The sequence below is a fragment of the Camarhynchus parvulus genome, chromosome 9 (genome assembly GCF_901933205.1).
Source record: "Camarhynchus parvulus chromosome 9, STF_HiC, whole genome shotgun sequence".
NCBI lineage: Eukaryota > Metazoa > Chordata > Aves > Passeriformes > Thraupidae > Camarhynchus > Camarhynchus parvulus.
The window spans coordinates 19,444,344-19,471,470 of record NC_044579.1 but is presented as its reverse complement, the minus strand read 5'-3'; the positions used below and the strand labels follow the sequence as shown (position 1 = coordinate 19,471,470).

Genomic DNA, 27,127 nt, shown 5'->3' with positions numbered 1-27,127 from the left:
CCCGGGGACACGGGGACACGGCGGAGCGCTCGGCATGGCGCAGTACGCGAGGGGCTCGGCCGTGGCCGTCATCCGGCTCCGCAACCCACCGGTGAACGCGCTCAGGTACCGCCGGGAGCGCGGGGCTGGGGCCCCCTTGTGAGCGGGTGGGGGATTCTCCGAGTTCTTCCCTTTCACCGAGTTCCCTCTCTCCGAGCCCGAGGGAGGCTCCCTCCAGTCCCGGAGGGGGCGGCCCCTGAGAGCCTCAGCCGGGATTTCTACACCTCTCAGTGCTCGCAGAGGCCCTGGCAGCTCCTTCAGAGGTAGCTTGGATCTCACTTTGCAAACATGCTGAACTTTGCCATAACTTCTGCTCTCTCTTATAATTTCTCGTTGGGGAGTTTCACAGGAGAGGGGCCAGGCTCAGCAAACCGTACTTTCTGCCATCTCCCTTGGAGGGTGTTTAAAAACTTTGCCTATTTCTCATCACCTTCCAGTCTTTAAACATCAGGACATAGCACAGCAGCGTTAGCTCAGCCTGGAGTGCTTTCAGCGCTGCTTGGTACAAGTTAATGCTCAGATTTCCTGGTCTGACTGCCTGCCCCACACTGCTCAGTGCTTGCCCCGTGAATCCCTGCACTATCCAAGTGTGCACAGGGAGGAGGGCAAAGGGCTCTGTGGATATCAGGCGTGGTTCAGCAAGCAGAGCTGGCAGCAGGATTAAACTCAGCCAGGGCTATGAGAAAACTGTTCATTTGGCCTTTAAAAACGATTAAGGAATTGACCTCTAAATACTGATCTTGGTCAAAAAGGGCCCTGTCCAATCTCAAACATGAGCCAGTGGAAAACAAAGTCAAGCACCAATCTGTAGGAGCCTCTGAAATTTTAGTTTTTCATGCGTCTTGAAAAGGACTTACGTGCTTTTAGCTTTACATTAGTTGTGGGGTTTAGTTCCTTTATTTCCAAGTAGCACATAAACCCTTTCTAAGCAGCTGTAGTTGTTCAGTAACAGTGGCCACAGTGTCTATTCAGGCTGTATTTACAAGCCAAAAATAACCCCATGCAGTTGTGCTTGATTTACAAATGAGAAAGTTTGACAAAAAGAAGCTCATAGAGACAAGGAAGAGCATGAAAAGGACATAAAACCTGATCTTCTTCTGTAGAAAAGCTACATTGTAGCTGGCACTTCTCACTCTTCTGTTGCAACTTGTTTAGAAGTGCAGTAAGAACATTTTCACGTGCTCAGGTAATTGCTATGAGAAACTTGGAGTGACTTGATGAGTTTAGATGAACCAGACATGTAAGACTCCCAGAACTGTATGGAGTAAGACATCCTTTGGTCCTCCTGGGCCAAAGACCAGTCTAAGAAAACTTCCAGGCTGTGCTCACAATAAACTTTCAATCCTTACCATGAAAAATACAAAGTACAGACCTAAAGAATCATAGAATCTCTGAGGTTGAAAAGACCTTTAAAATCATTGAGTTCAACCATCAGCAGTAACAGACATGCTTAAGGAACCTTAACTCCCTTCTTTTGAGAAGTCCTGGAGAAAACCCAAAGTCACCTCTGCCTTTGAACAGCAACCGTGCAACAGCTTCTTCAGGACAGATCTCTGCCTTTACTGCCCTTTGCTCCTGGCCCTGCAGTGCCTCACAGCAAGGTGCAGTTCTGATACACCAAGGGTGACAGATTATGTGGTTGTGGTCCTGTCCCTCGGCCCCACAGGGAAGAAGGAAGATCCTGGCAGACTTCAGATCCATTAAGGTACAACTTGAGACATGTCTGTGGTCTTTGGTGGCATGCCAGGGTAACACCTGTTTTAAAAGAGGTCCATAATTCTCACACCCTTGCTGTCAGGTAGGTGTTAGCTGAGATGTGACTGCAGCTAGGAAAGGTGGAGCACACTCTGATCCCTGGGTGCTCCTCCTGCTCCTGCACATTTCTGTACTGGACCACAGGGAGCAGGTTTGTTAGTGGTGCTGGAAATGTTTGACTGCACAGGTCATAGGAGGCAGTGAAAGTTACAGACAGGAGCAATCCTGAAAATTTCATTTCACAGCAGGCACAAATGCTTTTTAAGGCTGGTGAGGTTTTGTGGCTGCGCTCCAGCCTCTCCTACCTCTCCCCATTATCCATTTCTCCCTTCCTGGGCTATCACACCGGCCATTAGCACTTCAGAAGCCACTGGTGGGCAGGAATTTGCTTCCTCCTGTCTGGCATCATCCTCTGCTGGTACCTTGGGGCACTGCTTGCCTGAGAAATGTGTGCTGACTCGAGAGTCTGGCAGCAAATTCCATTCCCACACAGGACTCCCCTTTAAGCTAATCACTCCACCAGCAGAGGTGGCATCTGCCAAATTTGATTTGTTTGGGGTTTTTTTTCCTGGTTTGCAGAAGTTTAGTGTTCAGAGATCTGCATCTACAAGACTATGACATTGAGAGAAGGGATTTAGATATGCAAAGAACTGGGAGTTTGGGGGAACAGAAAGACAAGACTTGCAAAAGGAAGGACTGACTACCCCTCCTCAGCAGAGGCAGGCTGCTGGCACTGGGAATTAGAAGGACTTTAAGGAGTTTTTCAACATTTGAGCTGACAAGGACAGAAAAGCTCCAGGGAGGATAGGGAAGGCCATGCAGTAGGGCAGCTTATGTGTGGGATTCTATGAAGTGTGACAGCATAAAAGGTTTGTTTGGGAAAGGCTCTCCCTGGCTGCCAGGATTGTCCTTCTGACCCAGATCACCTTAAAAATCAGAAAAAGTAAAGGAGATGAGAGAAGCTGCAGCTTCAGACAGATAGCAATGAGGGGAGAATGTGATTACCCATGGATCAGCACCTCATCAGGATGAGACACAGACAGAAAATTCTGGGATTAATTAGCATCTGCTCCCTAAAACAACTATTCTAAAATTCCACCTAAAAGATGCCATTCTGGCTCTGGCCTTAATTTATGTTCAGAAAGAACATAAAACTTGAACAGAACTGTTTAAGCTGTATTAGCAACTTGTCACACAACAGTGTGTGACAGTAGCTACTACCCAGCTGGATCTGACACTGAAGCAAGGGAGAGCAGAGCAGGTAATCCAGCACACAAGTCCTCAATTTCAAGTAGGGGATTATGTAATACCCAGGAGTTAGTTCAAAGAAAAACACTGCAGGAAGCTACCCAAAGGAAAAGGAGCTTGTGACAGTGGGAGAGCCTGGATCGTTTGATTTGGGATTGCAGGTTTGGGATTTGCAGGTTTTTAAAGTATATTAGAAGCTGAGAAAGATACAAAGGGAAAGGACCAGACCTGCATGTTTCCCATAAACAACATTTTCCACTGTTGGATTTGAGTCTCACTGCTTTAAATGTGACTAAGTAAATGTTCAGGATTCCCTTATATTACTTTTTTTTTTAATGAAAGATATTCACATTCACAAACTCCAGCTAAAAGTGAAATAATTAAGGTAAATAGTAAAACTCTGTTACAAATCCAGCACCTCACAGTCACTGCAATGAGTTCCATAAATTAAAAATAACCTGGTGTGGTAATCTCCAAGAATATTCTCTTGCTCTAGTGTGCACCTACTCTTTAACAGCACCTGTTTTGAGTTCCTGAGACACTGAATCACCTTGGCAGAACCACTTTTCCTGCAGTCAAAATTGTACCCATGGTAGAAATGATTGCATGGCATGGGATGCAGCCTTGGAAAGCATGGAGGGAATTTTTGCATTGTTACTGCTAAATGAATGACAGTGTCACAGTAATGAAATACTTATGAAAATTACTGTGACTTTTTGTTTCTTTAATGCTCTAGCAGTTTGAAGCTGGGATTCTCCTGAGTACTTTTATAATTCTACTGTCGTATATTTTACTATGATGCTTTAATTGAAAATTACATCTTTTACTGCCAGTTAGAACATGTGAGTGACAAAGCAGTGCAGTCTGTCTGTTGGACGGTGACATATCCAAGGCAAACTTATCACTCCATCTTAGAAAAACAGAAACTGCAAAAATTCTGATTTTTCTTCCTTTTTATTCCACAAAAATTCCAATTGGGAAGAAGTTATATGGAAATAGAAGAGATATTTTTGCAAGTACCAATTTAAATTATTCACTTTCATGAACAGTTCTGTTGGGTTAATTAAGGTGAAACAAGGATCAAATTGTGATTTTGTGGCAGCCTTGATGAATGGTTTTTATTTTGGTGGTAGCATGTTATTGTAAGTGCTGGGGGCTTGGAACTGATTTCCTCCACAGAACCCTGAACCTTCCCATTTGCTGCAGACAACCCTTTTGCTGGGCATTTTGCATCTGCCTGGAACAGACACAGAAATACTGATTGCTTCTTGTCTGCTCCTGATGGAGTTGTGCCATTTTCTATACAATAGTTGAAAATTAGTAACTTCACATTTGTTTGGATCATGGAACACATTTTTTCTCCCTCTTTGCCCCATGGTTTGTAGAGTGTAATGACATTTCCTAATGGCTTTCCCTGCAATCTCCCAGCCCCTGGGTGATTTTGGTATTGCTGTGGCCTGGCTCTTCACTGATGCACAGACAGAACTCAAAGAGCAGCAAGCATTGGGGGCAGCCTGTGGGTGCTTCTCAAATAGCAGCAACCACAGATATGCCAAGGGGAGGGAGATAAAACACGATTTTTTAACGTATTAAAACACATTTAGTGTATAAAATTTGGAAAGGTTTTCATATTCTGCTGTGTGGACCTACATGCAGTGGAGAGACCTTTACTGACTCACCTCATAGTTTTACTTTGGCTTGGCCAAATTATTCTCATTTTAAGTTTCAGCCTTCAGAACCATTACTAACATCAGACTTCAGAGTTGTCTTTGATGTCTGGATTGGGAAATTGGTACATAACTGGCTGTTCTCTCTCCAAAAATTACCCTTCTCCCAGTCTCTGGCTGTCAGCTCTCAGAGTTCCCACTGACCTTTCTGTGTAGCACAGCCTTATACAGGCAGTAGATGTATAGGCTCCTAGACAGCCCTCCTCAGCCAAGAGCCATGATTGTTAGACTTTGCCAGTTGTTTGTCTTTAATTTTTTTGATTTTGAAGGAGGAATATGCAGAGCTTGGCTGGGATTCCTTCACACAGCTGGCTTACAGGGAGCTCCTTGGGCCTTCAGGTTTGCCTTTGCAGACTATGGATTCCCACATGAATTCTGCAAGCATTGCTCTGTAAAAATGTCTGCACACAAGAGTACAATGATGTGGTTTTCATCTACTTCACCACATGCTTCCTTTTTAGATGAAATGCCCTCTAACACATAGAGCAACGTGCACAAGCTGACTATGCCTCAGGCCTTTTGATTAGCTGTGTGTAATTAACACTGCTCCTCTCCACTGGGCATCAGCAGAGCTCTGCTCCCTTTTCCTCAGCACCAAGCTCACATGTGGAGCTGGGCCCACGGTTTGGAGAAGGTCTAGAAAGGAAAGCTGGTTTTATAAAGGATTGGACAAGTGTGGATGATATTTCTTGGATATTCCTCCAGGCTTCAGCTGCTTGTGGCTCAGATTTTCTGTATCAGAGGCATCTCTACACAGAATAGTCTCTCACAAATGATATCAGTATGTGTGTATAGCAGTACATTTTAGTATCGAAATTATATATACATTAATATTTCTATTACTAAAGCGCTAATGCTTCTATTTTTACCTGCTATTGCTATTGTTACCACCTTCTAAAACAGACTAAGTTCTCCAAGTCCATCCATACAAACACATAAATTAAAGAGGCAAATGCAAAGTGGACATTCAGTTGGGTCAGACTTTTTAAATACCTGATTTGAAAAAACACTATTTAGGCTTCTACAGATCCATTTTGAAATTCTTCATCAATTCTTTGCTGGCCACATTTACTGCTGGTGCCTGCAGAGCTACCTGTTCAGATGAGTCAAGACATGTTCTGTGTAGTGTTTCATGCCCAAATTCCCTTTGACAGGATCCCATTCCAGTTTAAGTCCAGACCTATGTGCAGATCTTCACAAGATGAAAGCATTATTAACATCAGCAGAGCCTGTGTCAGGTGTTTGAAAAATAACTTTTTTATCCATAGAGCTCCTTTCAAAAAGTTCTTAGATTGTCAGTGGTTTAGCATTAATTACTTCTAAATTATGCTAAACTGTTTTCTTGAAAATCCAAATGTTTAATTCATAAAGACATCTTCAAAAGAACATTTCCCTGTGCTGCTTGTTGTGGAAACAGCAGTGTCATAGCCTGAAGATGAGTTCTCCAGGCATTGACTGACAGGTCAGCAGTCAGCCTGGTGGGTTTGGGTGCTTGTCCTTGGAGTGAGAGGGAGAATAAGGACAGGATTCACCTGGAGAGGCAGTGGCAGCAGCCAGGCATGAGGACTGCCTGTTGGACATGGTGCTCATTTTCACTGGGCTGCTCAGTGTTCTCAACACAGACCTCTTGGAAAGGGATGTGTTTGATGGCTCCTCACTGAATCTTTATTTTATTTCAGTCTGGCAGTTCTCCAGACTTTAGAGGATGGGCTGAAGAAAGCAGATGCAGATCCCTCAGTGAAAGCTGTTATGATTTGTGGTGAAAATGGGAAATTCAGTGCAGGTAAGACATCAAACACAGGCTGAGCAAAAGATGAAACACTCTCCACCCATCATATCTGAAGATTCTCTGCCTCATCACACTGCTGATAGAAGTCCTGATTTGGCTGGAAATGGCCACAAGAGAGAGTGCTTTGTCTATTTTGCTGTACCAAAATTGACATGGGGCACGTGACAAGCTGGACCTTGAAAAAGGCCAGAAGTAAACTGGTCTGTTCATTTTGAAATGAGGGACAGCTGCTCAACTTCATAACATCCTGGTGTTTCCTCACTCTCCATAGCTTGGTTTATGTAAAATCTGTGGACCATTTACTGGTCTAGTGTATGGAATGTACCTAGAGTGGGGCAATGGTGAATAACAGATCTCCAGTTAAAGAAACCTGAAAAGCTAGGGAATTTCTGAGGAGTTCTATATTGCTTGTTCATAGTAACTTGCACTAAACTATTCCAGGCTCAATATCACACCAAGAATGTTTGCAAATTTCTGCAGCGACTGCATGATCCTTACAGTTACTCTGTATCTTTGTACTCGGCCTTCCTCTGAGCTCTGTGAACAGGATCAAAGATCCAGTGTTCCTTGAAGGTGGTCCCAAAAGGGGGTGATTCCTGTTAACCCCTCTCCTGCCAGCAGCATGCTCTGCAAGGGCTTGGGCATCTGTGAGCAGCTGGCACAGAGGGAAGGATTCTTCCAGTCACCGCCTCGCCCACTAATCCCTGCTAATCTTTTGGCGTTCCTCCAGGAGCTGACATCCGAGGATTCTCCTCTCCGAAGAGACTTGGAGGTGCCCTGGGCCCCATCGTGTCTCTCATCGAAAGCAGCGAGAAGCCGGTGGTGGCGGCCATCGAGGGCGTCGCTTTGGGAGGAGGCCTGGAGGTGGCGCTGGGCTGTCACTACCGCATTGCACACGTGAAGGTAACACAGCCTGCGCAGGGAAATGTTCTTTTGGGGGCCACAGGGGCTGCTGGAGGCAGCGGGAGCCAGGTACAGATGGCACGAGCAGAGGGGCAGGGTGCTTTTCCTGGGACCCTCTGCCCACAGGAGAGTGGCTTTACAGCTATAGGATACAAGTCTGTGTGCTCAGACATTCTTCACCTACACCACCACCTCTTTCCTAAGCCTTGCTAACTAACCAATTTCAAGTCATTTCTAAATATAAAGTAACTAGTAGGATAAGATGGCTGTTTAGAACTCCAGTAACCAAATGTTGATTTGCCCTAGGTCTCATTATCTATATTCTGATGCAGACAGCTGTATCTTACTGACTCATGCAGCGTGACTTTCTCTTATTTATTTTTTTTCCCCAGCCTTGTGAATTTTGCACTTCTTTCTGCTCATGGCCTACTTTCTATAGGCAGTTGAAACTCGGCTAGCATGGAGCATTTAGGGTTACATTCCTCATGAGCTCTGGGTCCCCAAGGAGCACTTGGAACAAGAGACAGCTTGAAGAGTCCTCAAGAATGATCTGGGTTTTTTCCTTCAATCCCCTCCTTCAATGTTCAGGAATGCTGAACCACACTGAGCAGTGCCTGTCTCCTTGTACAAACTCCTCACTGACAGGGCCATCCCCTCACTTCTGCAGTGAGTCACTTTCTCTGTGGCAGTGTGGGTTGCTGTAACAGCATAAAGAGATACTCCACATCATCCTCTGTGCCACCTAAGGTGAGGGCCATGGAATCACAGAATCATTAAGGTTGGAAAAGACTTCCAAATCACTAAGTCCATCCTTTGACCAATTACCACCATGCCCACTAAACCACACCATGAAATGTCATGACTACCAGAACTATAAGTAGTGGTCTTAAAGTAACTCAAAATCTCTTAAAAGCTCAGTAGAAAATATGCAAACTATTTTTTAAAGGCAACAAAATCTAGATAATTTTAAGAGAAGACCTTCATACACTTCCTGCTGCCCCTGGCTTATCTGCCATGACTTTATCAGATATCAAATGCACCAAGAGACATTTGAAGGAAGATTAGGGAAGAGTTCAGTGGTGTTCAAAGCCAGGTTAGATGGAGCTCTGAGCAATCTGGTGTAGTGGAAGTTTCCCTACCCATGGGAGGTCATGAAACAAGATGGTTTTAAGTTTCCTTTCAACTCCTTGCTAAACTTGCAAGAATTAGAGTAGGGAGATGAAAGTTAAGCCAGCATGCCCTCCACCAGTTGGTAACTACTTGAAACATAATTGACAGATGTGTCAGTCTAGGGAGTTCTGTTGGCCCTACAGCTGTCCCCCAGTGCTGTACTGAGCACACAAATCCTCTGAAAGGTCATGTTTTCCTTGTGCATTTGTACAGGAATCCTTCAAATGGTCAAGTGGGTTTTTTCTTAAATATTTTATGTAGCAAAAAGCAAGGATGAGGTTTCTATGTAGAAATTCTGAGGCTTCCTAGGGGAGCAATATGACTCACATCTGCTTGTTTTTCCTCTATTTTGCTCAGTTTGCAATTACCACTCTTTCTGATCAGATTTTTTGTTTAATTTTACTGCATTTTAGGCTCGGATGGGTTTGCCAGAGGTCACCATAGGGTTACTTCCAGGTGCTGAAGGCACTCAGCGACTCCCCAGACTGATTGGAGTACCAGCTGCTCTGGATATGATCACTACAGGTAAGTGCTGTGTCTGTACAAAACAACATGGCATTGAGTCATACCAGCTTGGTCTAAAAACCAGGAATCTTTTACCTGTGTAGCTTCTTGGGTTGTAATTCTACTTGCTTCCACCCATGAGGGGCTAATTACCAGCTGTACAAGTCATTTGATCAGATGGAAAAGAACAAAATTGCCCATCAGGCTCCACTGCAGTTACCTTATTTCTCTTTTTATGGCAGGAAAACACATTCCAGCAACTGAAGCACTGAAGCTGGGCTTGGTTGATGAAATTGTGGAAGAAAACACCATTGAGGCAGCAATCCGTTTGGCAAACAAAGTGATTGGTGAGGAACAAATTGTAGCAGTACCAGGAAATAATTGGTGATGTTTCAGGGCTGAAAGGAGTCAGAAAAAACCCACCAGTTTGTTCTAATTTATATGCTCCATTCTTGAGTTTTGGCATCCATATAAGAGAGAATTAATTGCAGAATTTGTTTCCTGTTGTCTGAAGTGAAAAAAATCAGATGCTGGAAAGCTGCAGAAATTCAACTGAGGTTCAGAGAACAGATATATATCAAGTCCTCCTGCTTTTTAATTGTATATCCAAACTCAGATGCTCCTCTGGGATGCTGCACCCCCCAGGTTTTGGGGGGTAAGTGCTCTATCCATCTATAGTTCTGGATCCCAGCTGGCATTGCACGCATTCTGGTTGCACCATCCATAATGGCTGAGCAAAAATAAGTTTCTCCCTGTAGTGGAGGGGCTGGCACATCCTGTGCTCAATTTAATGATCCATGGTCTGTAAGTGACTCTGTCCCTAATCCTTTGGGTGCCATGTAAAAAAATGGCCTGTGCAAATGGGAGGGATGGGGAGAGATTTTTTCCCCCATCTTAGAAATAACAGAATCAAATTTGCTGGAGTTAACTTACAAAGAGGAACATTCCTCCTGCAGCATGAAGAGCATTGCCTTTAGAGAAAACAGGGCATTTTTCCACTGCTGACCTTGTACCTTTGGAACCTGACCACTGGATTTCATCTGGGGCTCTGTCACAATGAGTTGAATGCAGGAAAGCAAAAAACCCTTCCTGCTTTGGTCACATGGCCTGTACAGGCAATGCTGTCCAAGCTGGGATGTTGGTTTTGCTCCTCCAGTTCTCTTCACTACACACAAGGCCCCTTCTCTGTGCTAGAAGCTGAGGCAGCCTAAGCTTTGTCCTAGATGACAGTGCACCATAGTTTAAGGTAATTCAAAGAATTGACTGTTCTTAAATATCAGTGTCTTGTATACTTTCCCACACCTTGAGATGTACCAGACAGGCACCAAGGTATCCTTTGGCTGGGTTTTCTGTAACAGATGCCCATTCTTCTCGCTGTATTCACCCCACAGTATGTTAGGGCTTCATTTTCTAGTGCAGAATCAATGACATAAGCAGTCCTCTTTTCTCTTTCCTTTATGTCATCAGACTAAATATAATTCTTTAGCAAGAGATGGGTGATGTACTTCACTGCTGCTTCTAAGAAAAACAAAGGTACTTTGGTTCACTGAGTTTGTCTGTTTTGAATGAGAATTCTGTTTCTCTATCTGTTGGGAGAGCAGTGAAATATTACCACTCTTCTAGGCAAATTAACCCAACAAACAGTGCTCCCTGTGATGTATCCTCTGGGCTCTGAATGATGCTTTGCACAAGATCTATGCCAGTACCGATGACAGCAGCAGCAGTGTGTCATGAAATGAGTAATGGATACATTGCTGGAACTGGCAAACCAGAAAACATTCTGGATTTCAACAAATGCTATGTGCAATCAGGTGAAGTTTAGATATTTGCATGCTTGTTTCTTCCATGACCGACATTATGCAGTAGCTGACAGCTGTGAAAGCCAGCTTGGCCTTACAGGAGACCCTCAGGAAGGAAGCATTGACCACACTATTTCTCAGGGTAACTTGTTCTCTGGGGCTTATGTCCACTACCAATACTGGCAAAATCCTGTTCTTTAGCTTCATCTTCTTTGGAGATTGTCAAGCTTCATCTTCTTTGGAGATTGTAGCTACCAATGTGGGTTTGGTTTGGGTTTTTTTTTTTTTGAGCTGTATAAGCATATAAGGATCCTGGCTGAAGGTCCAGCAGGCAGCCTGTCCCAGTCTTACTCATTATTAGATTTTCACTCTGTTTATTGCTGGTGTGAGTTATCCCAGCAAAAATGAGTAATGTCATTGATGGTGTTTCACATCACACTATATATCAACTCCCACAGAACTTTAAAAATGCTTTCAGACTCTTTCCAAGAGCTTTACTGGCATTTAAAGTACATGTTTTAACAGTGAAAACACTGGTGAGCCAGCTAATCTATTTCTTTCCTGCTTGAAAAATTTCTCATTAAACCCCGCAGAAGACCATGACAACTTTTGATGCACCATTTACCCTCAGGTTATCTAATAATTTCAAAGATTGGTGTACCCAGGGCTTGTATGTTTCTTTTGAGTCATTCCTTGCTTTGGCCTTTGCCTAAAGTTAATAAATTTCCTGTCCTACAAAGGCAAGGCAGCACTTTCATTTTTCTCCATTTTTCTCCAAGCACTAACAGGGCTGCAGAAGAGATGACAGTCTTGTATAGCTGGTCTGGAGTTTGTTCACACAGAGTTCTGTTTTCAGTGAATGCTTCTCAGATAAACTTAATAAAAGCAAAGAGAATGTACCAAAAAAAATGCCATCACAAAATTCCACTGGCTTTGTGTGGCAGGCAGCATTTTGTTTCTGATGAGATTTTTTTAAAACATGAAGCTCCAACTGCTGACTTCTTACAGAGCAGTCTGGCTAAATAACTGGTTTTGTCACCACTGGAATTTCTATTCCTGGGAAGGCTGTACTGCAAGATAACTCTCAAAGAATCAATTCAGAAATCATTTTCTTCTAAAGCTTTTTCAGCACCAGAGCTGCAGTATCTCATGGCAAGAGATCAGTCTCAAATGACTGCCTTACTGTATCAGGGGTCCTTGATTACTGTTGTGATACACAGCTGACAGAGCTACTTTATGGCACATTGGGAGAGCATTCTTATCCATACATTTTTATGGGTTGTTCCTAATGAAGAACACCTTCAAAAGATGCTCTGAAACAGTAAGTGGGTGTAGGAATACACAGAGGCAATTACTGATTCCAAGTCAGATTTTTCATTCAAAACCAGTATTTATGTATTGCAGATAGGAAGCAAGAATAATTCCCTGACCTCTCAGGCAAACTGGCTTCTCCAGGCTAAAGAAAATATCTTCACTTCTGAAGGCATTTTTAAAGGGAATAGAAAAGAGCTAAATCCTTGGGGACAAGGAGAATGTCCTTTCATTAGATGTGCTTGACAATCACTGCAGTAATCCAAAGCTGCATTTCAGGCTTTTCCCAGCTGATGGCATCACAAAATTGACAAATGGCTGGAACTGCTGGTGACATGCAGTAGCTTGTATCTCATCCTGCCCACTTCTTGTTGGCCTGCTCTGGTCTTCCTCAGCTGGAGGAGAAATTGGCTCCTGGCCTCCACACAGCAGACTTTGAAACTCTCCACATACACCTCTTGTTTTTCTGACCCCATCTGCTGATTGACCTCAGAGCAGAGCAGTACCAATGCCTTGCACCAAAGAGGCAAGGAAAATCAGAGCAATTTGGAGTAGCTCAAGTCCCCCAGGTATTATTCTGTGGGGAAAGATGATGAGTTTCTGCCTGTAAGCTGCTGGGAATTGCTGCAGAGGAAGCAGTTGTTCCTTCTGAGGCTTATCAAAGCTAGGGGTGGAGCAGATGCTGCTGGTGGGTAATAGCATCCTTCAAATGGAGGCTGGAGGAAAAGCTTTCCTTTAGAGCTGCAAGGCCTTTCCATGAGCCATCTCTGCCAAGATGCACGATATCAAGACATTTTAATCTCTCCCCAGGGCTCAAGGTTCTGGCTGACACCTTCCTTAGACAGAGCCTAGCCAAGTGTCCCTTGGACACCAAACAGAGTTTGTGAAAGGTCTGACATGGCCTGGAATTGTCTCTGGCAGCCTGAGGGGCAGGGGCAGGGCTCAGCTTTATCCCTCAAAAATTCACAAGCAGTTCCCTGCAAGAGGAAGAACATTAGGCTGGCCCTGTCTCTTGCATGTGCCATCTCATAGTGTCCCAAGGGTTTACAACTCAAGGATGATATTTCTTTCTTTAAATAACATAATATTTGATACTGCCTGCATATGTGGTGCATTAGCTGATAGAAATTTTATAGATTTGATCTGCCCTTTGTGCCTGCTGGACTACAAACCTGGAAAACAAAGCAGGAGTCTGTGTTAGCTCCTGTGTGTGGATGATGCTTTCCTGCAGCACTGATGTCTGGCACTGTTCATCATCTTCCTGCTACTTTGCTTTTAGAAATCAAGCTGCAGGTGTCCCACACTGATCTCTTCCCAGACTTGGATTCTGATAATTCTTCCCTCATCATAAACATGTTATTTATTTTTATTAGCATTGCAGAAGCTAAGATACTGCACAGAGGTGCTGTAGAAAACCTATTCAGTTTGCAGCTAAAATAAGAGTTTTACTACAGGACCCTGAAGGTTTTTTGGTTTTTTTAGTCTGAGAACTGTCTCCTGTCCCCCATCACTATTTGTGCTTACAGTATTATTTGCTGTCTGAAGACCAAGCTTAAAGGCTTCCAGTGGTATTCCTTTTTTACCAGCCCTTTTCACTGGATGTCATATGAAGTTCCTTGATCTGCCCAATCTTCCAGCCATCAGATCAGCTTTCTGGGACAAGCCTGAGCTTTCCTCTTGTGATGGAATATAACCCACTATTTAAGTCCTAAATAAAGAACTGCAGATAAAGAGCATTTCTGGGTTAAAAACTTAGGGGGAAAATGATTCCAAAATAAAGGAACATTATCCTGACTAAATCCTGCAATACTGGCTGATACAAATTATATCCACTGTCAATGTGAAAACATTTTTATGAACTCTGATTACAAGGGAAGCTACTTACACAGTGAGTGTTCATCTTTTTGTGCTCACTAAGAGGCTAAAAACCTGAGCTCTGAAGACCTTTATTACAAGAAATCAGTGTATTAACTCATCCTGGAAACTTGTATTCAGTTTCTCCTAAGCATTGCTCAGTCTTTGAGGAAGAGCTAGAGTCAGGACATGTATGTCATGCAGCCATACCGGCAGTGCTGCCATTATTCCTGCTCTTCAGTATCCCCTGTAGGATTTCCTGAGTATTCTGCTGGTGCATTGGCACTTCCCTAGCTCAGACAATGGGAAGAGCAAGGGGAGTCAGATGCAATATGCTGCCTTGGAAGGAAGTGTGTCCCCATGGCAGAGCTCATCTAAGAGGCCAGAGCAATGAGACACTGTCCCCAAAGAGCTTCAGCATAAGGTTCTCAGGCCACCACCTCACTTTGGTGGCAGTCCTGGCTGCTTCTGGGAACAGCACTAGCAATCCATGCAGTGCCATGCTGCAGTTAACGATCTGCCTATGGCTGTGATGACAGCAGGGTCTTTGTGACAGTGCTGCAGTATCAAGGGGATACCTCCCAAACTGCTGAAGTTGTTCCTCCCTGGTCTTTACTGAGCAAGCTACCTTTAGAGCAGAGGAACACCTGAGTATGGTCAGCTCTGTACTTAAAAAGACAGAGAATTTTGGCATCTGAACCATAACTATGTTCTCCCAATTAAAATCCTTTCTAGGTATCACCATAGCAACCTCTGTCTGTAATAAACTTCACATATTTGTGTGGCTGCTTGATTCATCACTTGCTGACACAAACATGAACTCTCCCATTTACTGCCAAACTCATGCTGAGATCTCCTTTTGGTTAGTCCCAAAGTGACTTGAGGGCCTCCTTCAGTCAGGGAAGAAGTCAGGGTGTGTTTTCCACTCTTATCAATGTCTAGGTCAGGCCTCTGGCTGGAATGCCTCTGGATAGTGTCAACTGGGTCCTGAATACTAAACAATACTGGAGGAAAGCTTCATTACTGAAGCCTAAAGAAAGATCCATATGAAAGTGGCAGCTAGGACTGTAGAGGGAGAGAACTGGAAAGTGAGGCCACTCTGAAGCTGAGAAAAGGAAGGAGAGAATTACTTATTTGAAAATAAAACCTTACTTTTTTTGAAGTCTGAGAAGGGACTTGAAAAATTGTAATTGTCAGAGCAAGCAGAAATAAGGAGAAATGTCAGAAGCTTTAGTTCTAAACCCAGCTCACTGTGCCAGGTAAGCCCTAATGCAGGGATTGAAGAAGAGGAGGCAGACTGCCATCCCAGCCTTTGGAAAAGGGTCTGGAAATCTAGAAATACTACATCTGAAGAGATGTGGATGCTTTGTTCTGTAACTCCATTTCTTTCCCCCAGGTCAGCCCCTGGGGCCCCGCAGGCTCAGCCTTAAGCCAGTTCCCAAAGTGCCCAACATGGAAGCGTTTCTGGACGAAGCTCTTGTGAAGGTGAAGCGGCAGGCGCGGGGGTGCCTGGCTCCGGAGCTGTGCTTCCAGGCCGTGCGAGCCGCCACCCAGAGCCCATTCGCCGAGGGGGTGCGGCGGGAGCGGGAGCTGTTCCAGGTGCTGCTGAGCTCGGGGCAGGCCCAGGCGTTGCAGTACGCCTTCTTCGCCGAGAGAGCCGTGCGCCGCTGGGCAACCCCCAGCGGGGCCTCCTGGAGCAGCGCGGCCCCGCAGCCCGTGCGCAGGGCCGCCGTCATAGGTAAGGACAGCGAACTGCCGGGATGGGCACCCAGCTCGGCCAGCAGCTCCATGGGAGCCCCCAGCTGTCACTCACACCCATCACACACTCCACACCCATCGGTGAAGTTGTCACTGCGTTGAGAAGCTCCAAATTCAGATGGCAACTCACATGCCACTAGATTAGCACCTGAGTCTCCTCTTCCTTTGGAAGAATAGCTTCTTCTCACTTCAGAGGCAGCTTCGTGTTGTATCTTATCGCAAGGGTTCCATACTGTTGTCTCCTTATCACAAAAGTTTCACACCTTCTTGGTGTTTCTCACGGGCAACTCCTCAGAGCACTGGCTCTTTCTTCTTCACAAAACAACCAACTGACTCCAGTTCCCTTCTCACCCAGCCACGCCACTCTTTTATAGCATCTTCTTCTCATTGGTTACAGCTGTGGCCTGTTAAAGTCAGGCCTGTTCCTAATCTTTGATAGTTGGCCCAGCTGCAACTCCTTAGGGGTAAGATTACTTTCTACACTATCTTTATTTTCTTATATTCTATCCCCCTACAGCTTCATGTGTGGACCATAAGCAGTCTGCTCCCTTTTAAACACCAAGACCTGGTTTTGCTTCCTGCTAGAGGCAGGCCTGTAGGAAATTCTCCTCCTCCTGGTCTACTTCTGTACTGCAAGTGCATGTGCACAGAGTCACTCAGGATACATTAATACAATAATGTTTTGACAGCTGTATTTTAAGAAGATTTCATCTCACTGGGATCCACTCCTGCCATTTTGTATCCCAGCAAGATAATGCCTTCATTAATTTTTTATAAGAGCAATTTAAATAAAACCTTCAATGCACTGCTGAGATTTAAAAAAAAAATCTTTCAGCCCTAGCTGTTGATAGTAGCACTCAAAAATGGTTAGACAAGTAATGGAGCACTTGGAAAACATCCATTCTGTTTCAAGGAAATCTCACCAGATCAACACTGCTTTTTTTCTGGGCACTTCTCGGGGCTCTTGAGCTGTCTGACAACTCATTTTAGGCCATAGAGAATTTTTTGGAAGTTCTCTTCATTAGCTGCCATGCCACATTTTTAATAGAAATGGGTTTTTTAACATCACAAACCCTGTGAGAAGGATCTGTGGCTGTTAAAACTTTCAGGTAAAGAGGCATTAATTGTTAGCAGATTTGTTCTATGACTTGAAGAGCACAGAAGTTTGGACACACACTTTTGTCAGTCCCACACAGGTCAGTCCTGCAGTGTGTGCTTTGACAGGAGGGCCCGTGTTGGAGTTTGGGGGAATGACCAGGTGACCAGGAGGGACATTGTCTGCTTTGTGCTGCTAAACCATGCCAGAACAACACACTTGCAAAGACCTAATCACAGTGACAGTTTAGCCAGAAGGGCTGTTAGAGCTGAGCTGCCTATTTTGGGGCTGTAACTGAGCTAGAGGGAATTCTGAGGACAAATGCAACATCTATTTAAAAGTTTCTAGTAGAAACATCATCTGTACTTTATTTCCAAGCAGAATTGGCTGGGCTGCATGTCTCTTCCATTGGATAAAGTATTTGCCACCCATCTCTGGACAGATTTCTGAATTATGGTCTGAAATTTCCCCAACTTCACCTCCAGGTTTCAGTGTTTTCATAGCTGATTACAGACAATCAAGTTAACTCCTCCTTCTGCAGAACAAATAAACTAAGTGCTTTGATACTTCTGCTGCAAAGCACTATCTGTCACACTCTGGCCATTTGATTTACACTGAACTTCCACTAATTTTTTAACACTTCATAAAATGTGCATAGCCAAAATGGGAACAGCATTCCAGGAGTAATTACACCATAGCCAGGTACCAAGATGTTTCTTCCTTGCTCCTGCTGAGCATGCCCAGGGTAACAGGCAACCTTGGTATTAGCCACATTAACACATCCAGTTAATTATCTACTGGCAGGGAGCAGCTGCACCCCAGGGATGGGGAGCCAGTGACAAGAACAGGGGGCAGAACCACAGAATCCTTGAGGCAGGAGGGCACCTCTGAATGTCATCTTGTCCAACAGCTCCTCACATGGGGTCACCTAGAGCCACTTGCTCAGGACCATGTCCAGACAGCTCTTGAACATCTCCAAGGATGAAGACTCCATGACTTCTCTGAGCAACCTGTGCCAGTGCTCAGTCAGCCCACACTAAAAATAATTGTTTCCTTTTGTTCAGCTGGAACTCCCACGTTCAGCTTGTGCCCATGACCTCTGGTTTTATCACCAGGGGCCATTTGAGCCTGGCTCCATCTCCTTTACCAGGTACCTTTCTCTCAGGTGTTTATATACACATGGGTGAGATCCCCCAAGCCTTCTCTGTGCTGAAGTCACAGCTCCCTCAGCCATTCCTCATGAGACATACTCCAGTCCCTTAATTATCTTATTTGCCCTGCACTGAACTCCAATCACTCCATGTCATTCTTGTACTGGGGAGCCCAGCACTCCAGCTATGTTCTTACCAGTGCCACACAGAGGGGCAGGATCACCTGCCTCAAGCTTCCAGCAAGACCCCTCCTGACATAGCTCCACATACCATTGATCTGCTCTGCCACAAGGCCATATTGCTGCTCAGAGCCAACCTGGTGTCCACCAGCACTCCCAGAGCCTTTTCAGGGGAGCTGCTTTCCAGCAGCCAGCCCCACTATGCACCATTCCTCCCCACATACAGGACTTTACACTTCCCCAGTCCTGAAGATCCTGCCCACCCATTTTTCCCTCTGGATGGCAGCACAACCTACTGTTGCATCAAAATGTACAGTACCTGGGCAAGGCAGGCAGGGCAGGACCAGAGATGGTGCCAGGAGCTACTGGAAGCACAGGTGATCAAGCAAAGTTCCCAGGATGATGCAGGTCCAAGGTAAAGGTGGGATGTCAGTCTGGTAGGCTGCGGTTTGGATCAACAGTGAGCACAGCCACAGTAAGCCACCAGAGCTCCTCCAAGAAAGCTTAAGAAGGGAGCATGAGCCCAGGTCTGAGCTTAAATGGGGCTCAGAGGCAATGGGCAGTACAGGTGGGTGGAAGTTCCAGGTGTGGCTGGTCAGGGACATCAAATCCCATCAGTGCACTCAGGGCCTTGAAACTCACCCAGGCTCCAGCCCTTGCTAAATCACTGATCTCATTACACAGCCCCAGTATCCCACCAATAGAGCTTGCTTTGCTTACACTCTTGTTCATGTCATACTTCATTTCATGTGACACAACTTATCTTGGAGGTTCTTGATCAGCTCCTTTTAACCCTGAATCCCAGACCAAAGTGTCACTGCTTTCCAGCCCTTCTTTCTGCATCTTGTGCTTTTTTTCCTTCCTCTGGAATGTTTCCCTCCTATTTTGCCTTTTGATATAAGTGAAATTGTAAGAGCGTTAGATACAGGCAGAGAACATGCCAACACAATTGTATTTTTTCTTTCAGGTTACTGAAACAAAAAGTAATTCTCCAGCCAGTACAATGTTCTAAAGTGTTTTGTAACTTCATGTTTTTGATCTGAAGTACATCCCTGCAGCACCAGAAATCAAAATCCTAGGGATGATTTTTGACGGACTGACACCTTTAAAATAGTGCTGCTCATCCATGCAAGCATTGAGTCTACCCTAGGTGACCCTGGGTCTCTCTATTTTCACTGCAGAGAGGAGGTCAGTCAGAGAAAGATACTGCTTCAATTCAGGCTCCTCAGAAATCATTCAGACCCCACTTTCCCACAGACAGTGCTGTGCTGTTTCACACACTAAAACCATGTTGCATTATGCTGCTGCTTCCATCTCTTATTGCTGCATGGTGAGAAGCAACTGAGGAGACTGTGTTGACTTTTTCATGTGGACTTGTTCATGTTGACTTTCCTTTGCTTTTGTTGTTCTGAAATCTTGGCTCCCACCTCTTTTCATTTTCTCTGGTTCCTCACCACCAGAAAGAAGGTTCTTTTCTCTCTGTCCCTTGCAGCTGCATCTCCCCACAGCTCCCTGCTTGCCTGGGGTATCACATTATTTCTGCTTGAAACTGATACCCTGAAACAGAGAAAGCAACAGCCCCAGTCTACAGCAGCCCATTACTGCCAATTGCTTATTGTTGTTTTTATCAGGAAAACTGGAACAGTCCTTGCATATTTTTAGCAATCTATAAAGAATTATTTCAATTGCCAGGCATTTCAATGTCCAAATATTCATTGTAATTCAGAGTGTTTTCTACAGATAGGTATTTCTGTATTGTGGGACTGTACATGATCTGCCTTGTACATATTTCAAGGGCTTTTGTTTTGAAATTTGTATTTTAAAGTCCTTTAGTTAATTTTGTATGATTTTTTATATTATAAGTGCCTCACATGACAGATCAATAATTAACCATCATTATTCACTCAGCTTGCCCAGCAAATGGATTTGTTATACCCATATTTGGCCTGAAATTACATATATACAAGTGTAGTTTTAATTATATGTCAAAACTTCATTTCACAATAAAAGACCAGGAGCAGGATGGCTGGGAACTGTTCTTCCTCCTAAAGCAGATTTCAGTCTTTTTTGGAAAGATGTGCCTTGGATATTAAACTAGTCCCCTGCATAGAAGAGGAGAATGTAGGGTTTTTCCTGGTTTGGGGGAAGGGAGAACACTATTGAGTAAGAAAATGCAACATACAGCAGAAATTCTGGAGCAGTTCCTCACCATGTTTCAGTCTGTGTGATCTGAGCTGAGCACGACACATCTCCCTTCCTCTTTCCACAGCCTTCTATACGTGTAAGGCCTAATGATCCCCTGCCATTTTTTTCTGCTCTAACATATTCTTCCCCAAGATCACTTGGCTTTCTGAATTGCAAAAGAGGAGTCCTCAGAAATGCCTCTTTTGCTGCTGGATAGCCAAAGCTCTCCTTAGTTTTATAGCCCAATTTTAGGAAATATTTCCAGGGGAATCATGCTGTGCAAGCTCTAATGTAACAAACCCCTTGGGGCTTTCATTACTCTCTCTGCCAGCTTCATTAAACATCATTTCATACAGGCCATTGCAGAGTTCTCTAGGAAGTTGAGAGACAGCTTTTCTAGGTCAGAAACAAGTTTGGCAAGCTCATATCTTATCTATAAGCCTGTTCCTGTGGCCTAGAAAGTGTAGTACTACAAGCATGTGTGCCTGTCTCTCTTGGGATGGCTAAAACCTACATGGAGTACTCATGATGGAAGCAACCAGGGGAATCACCTGCCACCACTGCAGAGCTTCCCTGGGAAAAAAGCTTGGGGAACATCTGCTCACAAAAGAGGTTTTGATTTAGGAAAAAGCAGTGTGGAAAATAAGGAAAAGTTCAGATGGCAAGAGAACCACTAAGATTTCAGTCACAAGTCTGAAGCTGGGAGGATCAGGAGTGCCTAAGACCCAGGATGTGTGGAGAACATGGAAATTCTAGAAAGAAACCTCAGGCCTCCACAGTGGGAAGGAAGAGACTTCAAGAGGGAGACATGGGACTGCAAACACTTCAGCTTGATGGCTAAAGAGAGCCTGACAGATGGGGCTGGGTTTGGGGGATGAGCTACCCTCCTGCTCTGCAGGAAGAAAACACTTTGTGTGGCTCACCAAAGCCAGGGAAAACCTGTCCCTAATTGTACCTGCTCCTGCATCAAAGGCTCTGGAGAGTGAGCACAGTGGGAGGAGCTACTCACGTTCAGGTTTTTTCAGCCAGCAAACAAAAGACACTGAATTACTAAGAGTTGATTCATGGTAATCTAGATTTATTTTCAAATTAGTTTGCAGTAGAACTTGATTATGAAATAGCAAATCTAATTTCCTTGAAAGGAACTTCAGCATTTGCTAGGGAGTGTAATGATGGTTTGTAAGCAGGCTGCCAGCTAGTGATGCCAGTAAAAACCATCTTCTGGTGGCTAAGCAGGGAATGTTTGAAATGTCTTGTGTGCACACAAGCTGAAGGTGGGCAGAACTAAACCAAGAGTGTGTAGCACGCAGGAAAAACATCCTACCTTGTCTGACCTTGGTTGCTGGAACTTGTTTAAATGATGACATCGTTCCAGCTCTTTTTTACAAAGCTGATTTAGACAAAATTTTTAATCCCCTTGTTTCTGTTTATTTGTTTAGCTGACTTTCATTTGTAAACCTGAGATTAAAAAAATCATTTTTACAGAATTATAACAAACCTATACTTTGTCTGGTTGCTGCTATATTTAGGATATTAATAATCCTCCCATTCAGAGGCTTCACACTGTCAAAGCTGGTAAAATTGTGCTGACCTTCCCTCACTAATTTGTATTAATTTAGTTGGAAAAGCCTCCACCATGGGAGAGCAGGATCAGTGGTGTGGGTCGTGTGTCACAGGAAAGTGCAGCTTCATTTAATGTCACAGAGGACAGAGCCTGGTGCAAGGGATCAAGCCAGTGATCTCTACACTGGTATTCCTGTGGGTATGAGCTGGGCGTAGCACATTTACGGACCTTGGAGAAAAAAATTACAGTGTGAATGGATTCTCAGGTACAGGAATTGTGGACAAGAGCTTTAACTGTGTGGTTGGACAAGGAAGACTGACTTTGAGAATCTCCAGAAGTTAGGAATGGCCTGTGTTGGAGGGCTTGAAGAGTTCCTGGTGGGCAGAGATACCTGACAGAAAGTGAATAGCAGGCAAAAGGGTACTGATGTGTCAGCGTGATTTAAAAGGAGAGAGAAGACATTGAAATCTAGATTAAGAACACTGCATTGGTTCCATCCTGTTTGACCAGGCACAGGAGGCCTTAGAGACAAAGTTTAGAGCAGATCAGCCTCCAAGTCTTTACAGAAATAGCAGCTGAATTTTTTTTGCTTCAAAGATCACGCAATGAAGCACAGAGGGAGAAAAGGAGGGAGACAAAGAGGAAGCTTGGAAGAACGAGGGAGGATTCAACTCTTTGAACTTTGCCAGTGTCAAAATCTCTGGGGGGGGTGTATCTGCTCAATGCCCATAACAGACCATCTCACAGGAACAGTGAGGCACTGACACCCTCAGGGTGAAATCTTGCTTTGAACCTGCCTGCAGAAGGTCATAAGAGGGTTGCAGATGTAACTCAGAGATTCTTTCTTTGATCCCCAGGTTCTCACACCTCAATGATCCTGGTTTCCATAGGTGTAAAACTTTGCAGAGATAAGACATGAATCACATGGTCTGTGCACACTAGGTGAATCCCACTGGCATTTTGTAAGCTTGTGAGGGTACCAACTTGCCTTTGTGCTACCTCTTTTCAAACATTTAGGCTCACTGAAAGAGTAGATTCACCTTCCTTTTTTCCAGTCTTCAATATCTGTTTTCTATGTATGCACTACTTGTTTTCAAGAGGCTTCCACTTTTTATCCTGGAGATACAAGGAAATGCTACTTTCAGGAGATTAATTTGCTATTCATAATATTTGATTGTATCTTGCTTTTATCCCTAGGGCTGGGAACAATGGGCCAAGGCATTGTGACTTCTCTGGTTAAGGCCAACATACCTTTGGTAGCCCTGGAGCAGGATCTGGAGAATCTCAACAAGGGAAGAAAAGCTGTCATGCTCCTTTTGCAACGTGAAGCTATGAAAATGGAGGGTGGTGCTCAGATCCTGGATTTTCATAACCCTGCACATCTCCAGTTCACTGTGGACTTTGATCTGTTGCGTGATGTAGACCTAGTCATCGAGGCTGTGTTTGAGAACATGGCACTGAAGAAGGAAATATTCCACAAGCTGTCAAAGATCTGCAAGCCAGGAGCTTTGCTGTGTACAAACACATCAGCTCTGAACATCGATGAAATAGCTTCTGCCACAAACCGCCCACAGCAGGTCATTGGCACCCACTTCTTCTCCCCTGCCCACGTCATGAGGCTGCTGGAAATCATCTACGGCCGCCACACGTCCCCCACCGCCATCGCCACTGCTATGCAGCTGGCCAAAGCCCTGAAAAAAGTGGGAGTGGTTGTAGGGAATTGTTTTGGGTTTGTTGGGAACCGCATGATGTTTCCGTACGTCCAACAAGCAGTTTTCCTTTTAGAGGAAGGAAGCAGACCAGAAGCAGTAGATCAGGTTCTTGAAGATTTTGGGTTTAAGATAGGCCCCTTCCGCATGTCTGACCTGGCTGGGCTGGACGTGGGCTGGAGGTCTCGGAAGGACCAGGGCCTGACTGGGCCATCCCTCCCCGCGGGCACGCCGGCCCGGCAGCGGCATGGCCAGCGCTACAGCCCCCTGCCAGACCTGCTGTGTGAGCAGGGCCGCTTCGGCCAGAAAACCGCCAGGGGCTGGTACCTGTACGAGAAGGCTGGGGGCAGGACAGCCACACCAGACCCATGGCTCCACAACTTCCTGTCCCAGTACAGAGACACCCACGGCATCCAGACCCGCTTCATAGACCAGGAGGAAATCCTGGAGCGGTGTCTGTTTTCCCTCATCAACGAGGGGTTTGCCATCCTGGCTGAGGGAATAGCATCAGGCCCAGAGCACCTGGATGTCATTTACATCAATGGCTATGGGTGGCCGAAGCACAGGGGCGGCCCTATGTTCTACGCCTCCACCGTGGGGCTCCCCCGCGTGCTGGCCAAACTGCAGAAATACTCTGAGGCCCACCCTGATGTGCCCGGGCTACGGCCCAGTGCCTTTCTGAAAAAGCTGGTGGCTGTGGGGAACCCCCCCCTCAAGGAGTGGATGTCCTACCTCAGCCAGCAGAGCTCCAAGCTGTGATTCCCCTGATGGAGGCTGATCTCCTGAAACCAGTGCTTCAATTGCACTGCCTCCTCCAATAAAACCCAAAGTGCTACGGGCCCATAAAGCCACGGGCCTTCCGAGACCTTTGCAGGGAATAATTTTGGCTAATAATTGATCTCAGTCCCCCACCTGCTGCAGGTCACCACTGCCTTCATCCAGCCTTATCTCTCAGCCACAGCCTCACCCTCTGCTGTGTAAAAGCATCTCATTTTGCACTGCCTGCAGGTCATCACAGCTGTACCCCTCTTCCTGTCTGTCTTTGGGGAAGGCAGGGAGCAGCATTTACAGCCCACAATGCAAATCATGTTGGAGCCAAGAAAATTAGGATCACAGTCCAATCAAAACCTGCTGGATCTACCAAATCCTGTCTTCAACCTATTTCCCAGTTTGTTTCAGTTCTTGCCTGTGCAGCCACCTCCCCTCAATTCCCCGGCTCTTCTGCAGCCAGCCAACTGGAACCTGCTCCCTTCCTGCTGCTGGGGGACAGATGGCACAAGGGTGCAGCAGCTTTCAGAGGTAAAGTCAAATGTAGTGTAGAGAGCAGGTCTGGGCAGAGAACAAGGGGCAGTCCCTTGGTGTCCCCTGGTACTGTCTCTTCTCCCTGCTGCAGTGGACACTCAAATAAATGCCAGGAAAGCCACAAATACATCAGCCTGCCTAACCTGCCCTGTGGCGTTGGCTCATGACTGGCTTTCTGCATCCAGACTCCATCCTCTGTTGCCATTATCCCCACCTGGCTTTGTCCAAGCAGAAACATCTTCTGGCATCCCTTCAAATGTGTTGCCATCACTCCCTGCATCTTGCTTGACTACAGCAGCCAGGTCTTGGGGCCCAACAGGCTCTAATTGACCAGCTTGAAACACGGCCCGGCACTGACCAGGTTTTCCCATGATCAGAGGATGCTCTGGGAAGGGCATGGCACAAGAGCTGTGCAGGCAGGGACACTGCTTGCAGGCAGGCAGGGAGGTGGTAGATCTCTAGCAAAGGGCAGAGCAGAGTGAGAGGGAGCCAAACTAGCTCCAGGCTTGATGCTTTGGGACAAAGTCTCCCATTTTACACATCTAGTGAATGTATCTTCCAGCCTGGTGTGGGGAATAGGTTGATCTGTATTCCCATCTCAGGCATGCTGAATGTTTAACTTTTGATTTTAATTTAATAAAACTGCTTTGATTATCTAATGACAGATTATATAGTGTCACGTGAGAGAGTGGTAAAAAATGCCAATGTGCTTGGTTTTTGTTTTTTCCCATCCCTTCTTTACAGGATGGAATTAGATAATTTTCTTGTTTCTGGAGGAGTTGGTGTTTGAAAAGGGTGCATGCCTCTTTTGTCCAAATACATTTTATTTTGCCCTTTGTCTACTCCTGTCCATCACTGGGTGACGGAGCAAAATTGAGAGCAGGAAACCCATCAGGAGTTACAAGCCAACCCAAATGGCCTGGTTCCAGGGAGGACTTTTCTCCAGGTCTGGAGAAGGAGTCACTTTAGGCCCAGCAAGTTGGGGCAGTTTGCCCCTAATCACTCATGTGCCACAGCTGAGAGCAATCCAGCTTGGCTCAGAGGTGGAGCACTACTTCCACACGAGCAGGCTCTGTGTGACACATTACACAACAGCCCTGGCTGTGCTGGCAGCTGCTCTGTCATCCCCAGACAGCTCTGGACGCGATGCCCTGCCTGGGCTAACCTCCCTTCTCCTGTGCCTCGTGCCATGGTGCTCACCCGCACTGGGGATCAGCTGGGAAAGGGCAATTCTCTTGCAGCAGGAGGCTGTGGAACAGAGGACATGCCCTTCCTCTGGAACTGCAATGTTATCCCAGGATAACACCAGCTTCTATCCTGGGGCCAAAATGCTTCTCATCACCTCCAGCACCTGTGTGCTGGTGCCTTTGATGGGTCTGTTTCCCTCATCAGGAATTGCTGAGGACAGAGGTTTTTCACACCAGTAATGTCTCTCCTGACAGAAGTTCATTTGTAAATTCGCATCGACCAAAGCAGCCCAGCATCGATCGCTCTGTCTGCCTGACGTCCCCACGAGCAGCGGTGACACTGCTGCCGCCGCGAGGTCGCGTTCCCAGCTCCGGGAGGGCGGGGGCAGTGCTGGGAGCCCCGGCCTCTGGCCCGCTCCGCTGCCAGCAGGGCACAGCACACCCAAGGGCAACCACAGCTCCTTGACCCTCAGCCCTGCAGGGCAGCGCCATCCAAAGCCCTTGGTGCCTGCTGACAAGCAGACCAAGCAGCAACCACCAGCCTGTTCTGTGCTTCTTTGGTATGTTGTTAACAGCCTTGCACAGTCCCCATCAGCTCAAATGTGCAGTGATGCCAGAAATATACCCACGAGTGAAATGTTTCTTCATTTAACAGGAGAGAACACAGCCCCATGCAGAGGAGAACTTGATAACCACTTGGTACAGGATTCGTTTTCCCACTTGTCTTTTTAAACCAGTTAACCATTTTCACTCAGTAAGAGAATATCTATTAAAAATATTTTCCAGGTAAAACCATCCCTACAGGTGAGGAATGTCCCCAGCTCTGTACACTTGCTGCATGTCTGACTATTCCAAGCTATCCATGAGCTGAGGTTATACAGTTCTCTGGCACACAATA

The 27,127-nt window shown here is 45.6% G+C and overlaps 1 protein-coding gene across 1 annotated transcript; it reads left to right on the top strand.

The window, feature by feature from the left end:
* Positions 1-25,574, top strand: EHHADH (enoyl-CoA hydratase and 3-hydroxyacyl CoA dehydrogenase). Its single transcript, XM_030954420.1, has 7 exons — positions 1-105; positions 6,449-6,552; positions 7,289-7,461; positions 9,045-9,156; positions 9,378-9,482; positions 15,496-15,837; positions 23,229-25,574. The coding sequence occupies exons 1-7, from the start codon at positions 35-37 to the stop codon at positions 24,497-24,499; spliced, it is 2,178 nt and encodes a 725-aa protein (XP_030810280.1). The 5' UTR covers positions 1-34; the 3' UTR covers positions 24,500-25,574.
* Positions 25,575-27,127: the final 1,553 nt, after the last annotated feature.

Coding starts and splice junctions, on each gene's coding strand:
- EHHADH (XM_030954420.1), top strand. CDS start 35: ATGGCGCAGTACGCGAGGGGCTCGGCCGTGGCCGTCATCCGGCTCCGC. Junction 106..6,448: donor CCACCGGTGAACGCGCTCAG/GTACCGCCGGGA, acceptor ATTTTATTTCAG/TCTGGCAGTTCTCCAGACTT. Junction 6,553..7,288: donor AAATGGGAAATTCAGTGCAG/GTAAGACATCAA, acceptor GCGTTCCTCCAG/GAGCTGACATCCGAGGATTC.